This window comes from Sprattus sprattus, assembly GCF_963457725.1.
Source record: "Sprattus sprattus genome assembly, chromosome: 4".
Lineage (NCBI taxonomy): Eukaryota > Metazoa > Chordata > Actinopteri > Clupeiformes > Clupeidae > Sprattus > Sprattus sprattus.
In genome coordinates, this window is record NC_137923.1 from 32,339,206 (window position 1) to 32,348,055 (window position 8,850).

At 40.6% G+C, this 8,850-nt stretch overlaps 1 protein-coding gene across 1 annotated transcript; it reads left to right on the forward strand.

Moving 5' to 3' along the window:
- Positions 1-1,851: 1,851 nt before the first annotated feature.
- On the forward strand, positions 1,852-7,857 carry stra6l (STRA6-like; the record flags this gene model as incomplete). The annotated part of the gene is made up of 17 exons (XM_080836272.1): positions 1,852-1,938; positions 2,276-2,376; positions 2,669-2,799; positions 2,901-3,021; positions 3,281-3,326; positions 3,434-3,562; positions 4,137-4,207; positions 4,844-4,955; positions 5,173-5,329; positions 5,693-5,768; positions 5,951-6,032; positions 6,204-6,252; positions 6,572-6,689; positions 6,849-6,968; positions 7,095-7,258; positions 7,357-7,509; positions 7,646-7,857. The coding sequence occupies 17 exons, from the start codon at positions 1,852-1,854 to the stop codon at positions 7,855-7,857; spliced, it is 1,929 nt and encodes a 642-aa protein (XP_080692398.1).
- Positions 7,858-8,850: the final 993 nt, after the last annotated feature.

The window sequence follows — 8,850 nt, forward strand, 5'->3', positions numbered from 1 at the left end:
CCTGACTGGTGCATTTTGTCATCGTAGGGGATGGCGGTCGGGAAGCTTCTGGCAAAGACATGCAGCGTAGGGATTAATGCTGGTTTGGCTGAGTGGAGGGTAATGTTTAGACCTAAGAACAACACAATGAGACAAATGCTTAACAAGGTTATTGGCCCACAAACGTAAACTCTTTTTAGTCAGCTCTTAGACAAGAGATCTGCTTTCCATGTCCATAGAGCTAGCCCTGACTTCTAGCGGTGTGGATCAAGAAATCAAACCATTCCTTTAAAGGTGCATTGTGGAGTTTTTCGTGCCATAAAGATGCACAATTCTGAAGGAACAGGATTTCCCAGTGTTCCTGTGCACTCTCTAAATCTTTATTTTTACATTACTTGTGTAATGAAACATTCTCCAACAGTGTCCTCTAGTGTTGGGTAGCCTATCTCCAGATGCAATATGGACGACACTGAAAAACTGGACGTCAGTATTAATCAGACAAACCATAAATCGCCTTTCTAGAAATGTGAGATGCCCCATATAAATTTTAGCAGTGGATTACCTCCTTCTAGAGGAAAGTCTTTCAGACAAAATGAAGGATGTCTTGGGTTACATCTGTGGTACTGTATACTCCAGAGATTATGGTGTGAACTGTTTGTATCTGGGTGAAATTGGAATCTGGGCACAAATAGTATATCATAATTTAGCAATCCTTAAACAAGTCAGCTCTGTATCAAAACACCAGAATACTGTTCAATTCCCCCCCATACTATTTCATGTCATGACGTTACTCACAAGACCCTGGACTGATGTGAGACCTGTAGTGTCTCTCTATAATTTACTATTCCCTGTGATGGAATAACTAACTCTAAAGTAGACATGGCTGTTACCAGGATCAATACATTCCAAAAGACAGAGGAAACTGTTATCTTTGTTTGCTTTGACATCACACTTTAACTCAGGAGTCAACAGAGCCTAAGTCTGTTTGTTCTCCTTCTACTTTCCCTCTCAGTTGTAATTATATATAGGCTATAGGTGTGTGTGTGTGTGTGTGTGTGTGTCTCTCTCTCTCTCTCTCTCTGTATGTGTGTATGTGTGTATGTGTGTGTGTGTGTGTGTGTGTGTGTGTGTGTGTGTGTGTGTGTGTGTGTGTGTGTGTGTGTGAGTGTGTGTGTGTGTGTGTGTGTGTGTGTGTGTGTATTTGAGGCAGATCAAAGGTTGATCACATGGTTTTAGAGCCATAACTGTGCTGTGAAAAGGGGAGAGGAAGTGAGTACGCAAGTGTGTTAGGGACAGACCAAATGACTATGTGTAAGAGATGAGGTGTATGTGAGTGCACTGGAGATCCCATTTATCCACTTCCTACTCACCTGCTGTCCAACCTCTCTGTCTATTTCAACAAGACAGAGAGTATGTAAGTATAGGGTGCTAAATGTTCAGATCCAATCACTGTGGACTGTTGAATGCTGGGGATTGTGATTAACAATGAGTCAAAAGTAATATGAGGTGCCTAGAGCTTTAAATACAGAGGTTGAGCACTTTGGTCTGAGCTTGTACTGAAACTATATTCCTAACAGCTGAGTCGATACTATTCATTAATCATTAAAGTAATACTTAAACATTGATTTCATTATCTCAATTTAACTTTACATTTCTGTGAACATATGATAATTTATGCATTTCAGTGATGCCAAAACAAGAGATTATTTTTGGATATTTGGATGTGAACCATTGATTGGAACGTCTTAAATATTTCGCAAGTCATCATGCTACTAGCACCTGGCACGGAACTGTTCAGTATTTTCAGTATGTGTGTATGTTTAAGTTTTATTATGTTAAAGCAAGAATAAATTGTGAATGACCTCAGATGTAATGCAGTGCTGTCTGTTGGACAGGAACCATACATGTGAGAATGGGATTTCTTTTGACCTGTTTCTGCACTGTTCCCTGGTCCCTTCAGTAAGTATCCATTTCACTACAAAAGCACCATACCTGACAGCCTTCGTATTTTTAAGAAGTGGTTAAAGACCACCAACAATTTTGTTATATTTACATTTATTGTTAGTTAGCATTGTTGGAATTGTTATTTTCTATTATAATCTGCTATTATTAATAATGTAGTACATGTCATGCTAAAAAACAAATATTGTTATTGTTCTAAACATTTTTTAAATATGTATTGTTAGTCACGATAAAAGTGTCTGCCAAATACCTTAACCATGACCACATACAGCCATCATAATATTTGTCATCCACCAGGTTCAGGTAACTGACCAGTTTTTCTGCACCCTTTCAGTGTTTTATTGTGGCCATTCTCTCCTTCATTCAGAGGAGGGAAAAACAGCGGTTGTTGGATGAGCGATTCCCTGTACTTAAAGGTCATTTTGGCATTGTTGTGTGAGTCGAGCTCTGAACCATGACCTCTGTATCACAGCTTCTCCAGACTAACTCTTTCCACTGATGTGATACTAATCCCCATTCCTTACAGCTATAATGAGTCCAATTCTCAGGTGTCTCAGGTCTCATAACAGTAAAAAGGATTAAGAAAAGAAATCTTAAGATGTCAAGAATGTATATGTCTAGGATGTATCTCTGAATGGAACAAGTAATGAATATCAGCCTGCGCACTTACACTTGTGTGACACATGTGTCTGTGTCTGTGTGTATACCTGTGTGTCTGTCATTTCAGCCCCCTAGACTTCATAGGCAGCCTCAGTAACCGCTGGTCATATGGATTTGCATTTGGTGCTGTGTCGTCCAGTGTGCTACTGCTGTTTTCTGAGGGATATCTGCCCTTTAATGTACCACCCTGGGCTCGAGGTAGGTTTGTCTTTGAGCACTCTAGCCAGAATAATCCAATATCAACCTTCGATCGCCCTAAAATGTCAAGTTACCTGAATGTGAGTTATTATGTCTCTTAGCAATAGTGTATCTAGTGGGTGCTCTGGAGGTGGGTGTGGCCTATTACCCATTCTTCGCGTGTCTGTCCACCCCTCACAGGATGTATGGAGGGGTTCTGGGTCTCCTCTACACCCTCACATGGTCAGTGTCTCCACAACCTGCCTTCTGTGCAGCCTCTCTCCCTAAAGGGAGCCAAACATCTGTAATTAAACAGTTGTGTTGTGTAAACAAGTGTTGCTGCATTGATTAACATAACTTGCCATGTTTTGTTGGCCTGAAACTACAGCAATCATACTTTGCACCAGTTCAGGGAAGTGGTCGTCTATTTCTTTGTTGCTTAAAATGTATCGTAAAGAGGAAGATGTGTAAACAGATTCTGTTTCTACTTCTGTTGACTCAGGGTGATTGTGACCGTGTTGGACATCGGCACGTGTCCTGGTGGAGAGGTACTGTGCAAAATGAATAGAGATTGTACAATTTTCATGCCACGCACTTGTCGAGCGGATGACCTTAAATACCTATGATCATGGCTGCTATTGTGCTTCCCGCTCAGGTGCTCGGGCCCTGGCAAAAGCTGATCTTCCAGTGGCCATCCCTGCTGTGCCTGCTGTTCCTGCTGGGGCGTTATGTGTACATGATAGTGAAGTCTGTTCGCATCCATCTGAAACTACTGGCTGAGGAGGTTAGGGACAAAGTGTGAAGTGTGTGTGTGTGTGTGTGTGTACGTGTTTAGGTGTGTAGGTGTGTTGTGTGTGTGTGTGTGTGTGTGTGTGTGTGTGTGTGTGTGTGTGTGTGTGTGTGTGTGTGTGTGTGTGTGTGTGTATGTGTTTAGGTGTGTAGGTGTGTATGTGTGCATGTGTGTTTGTGAGTGTGTATGTGTGAGAGTGTGTGTGTGGTGGTGGTGGGGGGGGGGGGGTTGTAAGGGTGGGTGTGTGTATGTGTGTAGGTGTGTGTGTGTGTGTGTAAGGGTGGGTGTGTGTATGTGTGTAGGTGTGTGTGTGTGTGTGTGTGTGTGTGTGAGTGTATGTGTGTGTGTGTGTGTGTGTGTGTGTGTGTGTGTGTGTGTGTGTGTGTGTGCGTAGGTGTGTAGGTGTGTGTGTGTGTAGTTGTGTGTAGTTGTGTGTGAGTGTGTGTGAGTGTGTGTGTGTGTGTGTGTAGGGGTTTGTATGTGTGTGTGTGTGTGTGGGGGGGGGGGGGGTGTAGGGGTGTGTATGTGTGGGTGTTTTTGTACTCACTTCCTATTTTAATCTCTGCAGGAAGAGCAAAAGCTGCTGCAGAGTCACCAGGCCAGATATGTGCAGAGTTTACTCCAGAGACCCTCTGAACGGTAGAGTCAAACAGGCCTATGATGTACTGTACAGAGATTTGTCTAAAACTAGAGGGAACAACTTCATTACAGCCGACAAACTTGCCATGGAAACACTAACAGCAAAAAAGCTGGAACCGATAAAGGCGAGATAGCTTGCTAACTGATGTATTTTGGCATCTGGTGGGATGATGCTGTGAAAGCTTCTCACATTTTGGCAACCCACTGAATAGCTTGGCTGGCTAGTGAGAAAGGCAGATGTGTTTATCTCTCTGAAAATTAATTTATGGGTGTTAAAACAATAGTTACCGAAAAAAATCTTTTGCAGTGTTACACCATGTCACATCAGAGTAGAAGTGCATAAATGGGACACTGTGGCTCAGTGCCTTATTTTGAGTCTAACAGTGACCCTTTCAGCATTGACTGTATATAGCCTATAGTGTACATAACATTTCAGGAGCAAATATCAGTTTCAAGCTAAACCATAAAGAACCAGACCTAAGTCTTTTATGCATTTGAGGTATGTTCTGGTCGGTTAGGTATAAAGGCCTTACAGCAGTTTGTGGTGGAGATGAATGAATTCATGAATTCATCAATGAATGTCATTGCTCATCATCATTTATCGTTACTAAATCCACTGTATGGGCTGTCTAACAGATTATCAGAGAAAAGCTGGTTCCAGAGGAAAATCTATGACTGGGACCCTAATTTCAAGTTTCCCAACCGAATGATTGGAACCTCTGTCATATCTCTCATTGGATTGTATGCAGTGAGTATCCACCACCATAAATTCATAAATTAAATCACTCACTGATTTATGCTAATTTTTGTAACTGATGTATTCATATTAAATCTGTCACATTCTCAAAACAATATTGTGAAAGGCAGAAAACACACATAACTAAAAGTGGCCAATATAACAGGTCCACAGCTATAACAAAGCTAGAGTCTGTGTCAATGCATACTCTCCAACTCTTCTCTTTAAGGTCACTCTGACTGACTACAGTCTCAGTGATTACGCCTTTGACAAACTTGATGCACTGAAGGACTCAATGGCAGAACTGGCAGCATCTTGCAATCACACAAACAATTTGTTCATTGCCTTAGTGCCACAAATTGAGAAGTTCAGCGATGTAGCTCGAAGTAAGAATTCTACTCCTTCTTAAACCAAGATGTATGGCATAAGAGGCATGCAAAGACCTTGCAAACACCAACAACAGCACAATTAACATTGATGAAAGCTTACTACCATGCTAACTGATGTCTTTTGGCGTAACTGTTGGCATTGTCATGCTGTGAAAGCTGTTCGTGTTGCGATCCCATTACCTTGAGCAAGTGGGAACGATAGGCTCTTCAACAGTATCTATTGTGCTAGCTCAAGGAATGTAATGATTGAAAAATAATAAGATGAAAAATAATAACATCTCTCCTTTTAAGGCTGGGTATAGTTACACAGTGTTAATGCATTATTATAATGTTTATGTTTTCTTTCCTTGCCTGTTACAGAATCTTGGCTTGCCACAACCATCTTTGCCAGTTTGACCTCTGTGTCCTACACTTTTCACGTATTAGCATGTTACAGGTGCATTGTACTTTTGATGACGAATAAACTTTTAACTAGAGATGATACTTTGAAGCAATGTATTCTAATATACATACACATACAGCCTGTAATTCAACTTCATGTTCTTCAATGAAGTGGAAAAAAAACACCAAATGCTGTAAATGCTGATCAGTCAAGCTTAACCAAGCGTTATATGACAGGAAACACCTGCGAAGGCTTTGGGCTGGTCAGAGAGGGTTTCTGCCTGAGAAGTTTCACAACCCGAGTTCTGCAGTTAGTGTGGTGAGTGATGCTGCCCCCTTAAGGTTACACTGAGACTGTTCAACTTGAACTACAGGGGTTTGGCCATGTTTGACTTTAAAAACAAGGGATTTTATTTGATATATTTTAACACTTTCTGTCCTGTAATGTGTTAAGACAAACATTCAGCTAAAAACTTTGTATCTTTTTAAGGCTGCCATTGCAAGATACTCAGGATGGCAAATAGCTTTCACCTTGTGGGGTAAGAAAGCAATCTTTACAACATCCAAGACATAGTGAAAATTAAAAATAACCAAGTACCAATTCCCTAAAGAAACAAGAACTGTGGTACTTGTCACTTTGTATATGGACTACAGCACCTATCTAAGCTTTATAAGGCCCTCTCTAAGGTACATCTCAAACAACTTGATCGTCAGCATTTTTATGAGCAAAAACTTTTACTGTAGCACACATGCCGAAAACATCCCCTTGTGCCCTATAAAACATGGAATATGTTACAATATATGGTGGAACACTACTGACTGAATTACCTCTGACATGTTTCTGTGTTATCACTGCAGGGTATTTTATTTTGCATTTTGTGCAGTTCCTCTTTGCCATGCTGTTTGTTTATGGAGTGGTTATACCACTTCAGGAAGGACGATTTGTGGAATGGCTGACTAATTTGGGATTTGTCCTGTGAGTATAAATCAGAGTTTGCCCTAGTAAACCACCTTGAACTGAATAATAACCTCGGCCTACCTATGCAAATACGTCCTTGGCAACTAAATTTTAGTTTCATGCCACATTCTGAAATTTACACATGAAATCTTTTCTCATTTCTCCTATTCCTTTCAGCTTGACCATCGGCATTGTAATCGCTCTGGTTATATTGCAGATTGTTATGGTGCAGATATTCTTCCTTCAGGACAAATTAGACCCACAGGACAAAGAGAAGCCTTTAGCACTCAATAATAGGTAAAGTAATGAAATAATTAAATCAGTGTGTTGGTGTATTTTAGAAATATTATACTGTATGAAATCTGTAAGACTAACATTCACAAACACACACACACACATGAAATGATGACTGTCTTATTGCAGAAAGGCTTTCCATAACTTCAACTACTTCTTCTTTTTCTACAACGTCATCATGGGTCTGAGTAACTGCATCCTGCGACTACTAACGAGCTGTATCGTGGGAACATGGCTTGTGTCACGCATTGACCGTACCATCATGCAACGGGGCTACGAGTCAATGGATCCAGGTGTGCTGCATTGGAACTATCTCTATTTCATTGTCACATATTTAAACATTACATATCACAATCTAATATGTGTCGATCTGTGACTGGTTCTTTTTCAGGGTACAGTACATGGATTGGTATGATTTTTGCAGACCATTACCAGGATAATCCTGTAATGGTCTGCTTTTGCCATCTATTGCTTAACAGAACACTGGAAAAACAGAGACAAAGAAGGATGTCCTCGTACTCCGAGTTCCATAACACATCACCTGGTAGGCTACAGTGTCAACAAAATTCAGTATCTCCACCATCCATCATGTCCCTAACAGTGTATATGAGCACAATGTTGAAGAGTCAACTATTCAACAATTCATTTTGGTTTATCTCATTGTCTGGGCTATCCCACAGAGTCAGGCACAGAAGGCAGGGTGAAAGGTCGTTGGCTACTCTTCTACACCCTTCAGAGGAATCCACAACTAATTTTGCTGCGGAAGAATAGGTCTCTGTCTCTCCAAGAAAACTACAACGTCATCACTGCTTCCCGGGTGATGGAGTCACAGGCTAAACAATCACCAGACCCAGTAATACAACCTACTCAGGGACCTGATCAGACCTCTTGATTAGGACTAACCAATTTCAGCCTTATTGCAGATTTATGGTAGATTCATTGACTTGGCATTAGAGTCAACTACATAGACTGCTATATAGTCCTCTATGATCAAATGTGCTGTGGGAAATGTTTACATTCTGAGATAACAGCGTATCTAAAGCTACCACTATTTTAAAGCTAAAACTCTTGTATATTTTATATCAATAACCAAATAAAAACATTGTGCAGATTTCCTGGATGATCCATTTATTTTTCTTTAGTTGCCTATGCCTAGGTCTAGTGTAAGATGTGCACATATTGGCAAAGTTAAGCAGATATCTGATAAATGTTTGTGTTAACTCTTTAGGCCTATCTAGTGCCTGCTGGCTTAATTGTTTAGCTCCTATTAGCCAGTGCCCTGTTTCTCAATGCCTCGTGAAAAGTTTTCAGCGAATTGAACTGCCTCTTGCTGAATACCAGACACCGCGTGTGCTTTAATGACGAACCATACAAGAGTCAGTGTGACAAATCTGCTGTAAACATGGTCGGAGCCTGAGGGCGGGTTAGGGACCGTTCCTATCAGGAAACATCAAACTGATGAGACAGCACGCAGGTAAGAGTAGCGGGATCGACGTATTGAGACATTTGTACATACATGTTTAAATAATGGTTATATTTGGGTATTATTTTCGGTTCCTCATGTAAATTCAACATCTATCAGCGTCCATCCCATCATAGGACTGGTCTGTCTGTCTGTCTGTCTGTCTGTCTGTCTGTTTATAGGCAACCGGTTAATCTGTGGTAGCCTAGTCATTTTCTTGTTGTGGATTATTCTGCATAAACTACTAGCCTAACAATCATTTAGGCTAAATACAGGCAATGTCTATTGAGATAATGTTTCAATCATAATAGTATTTTTTTCCTAAACGGAGTTAAATGATAAAAGTACAAATAAATATAGCCTAACACACAAAAACAAATGTCAAATTTTAAATAATTTAAAGTATTAACATGGGGAGATGGG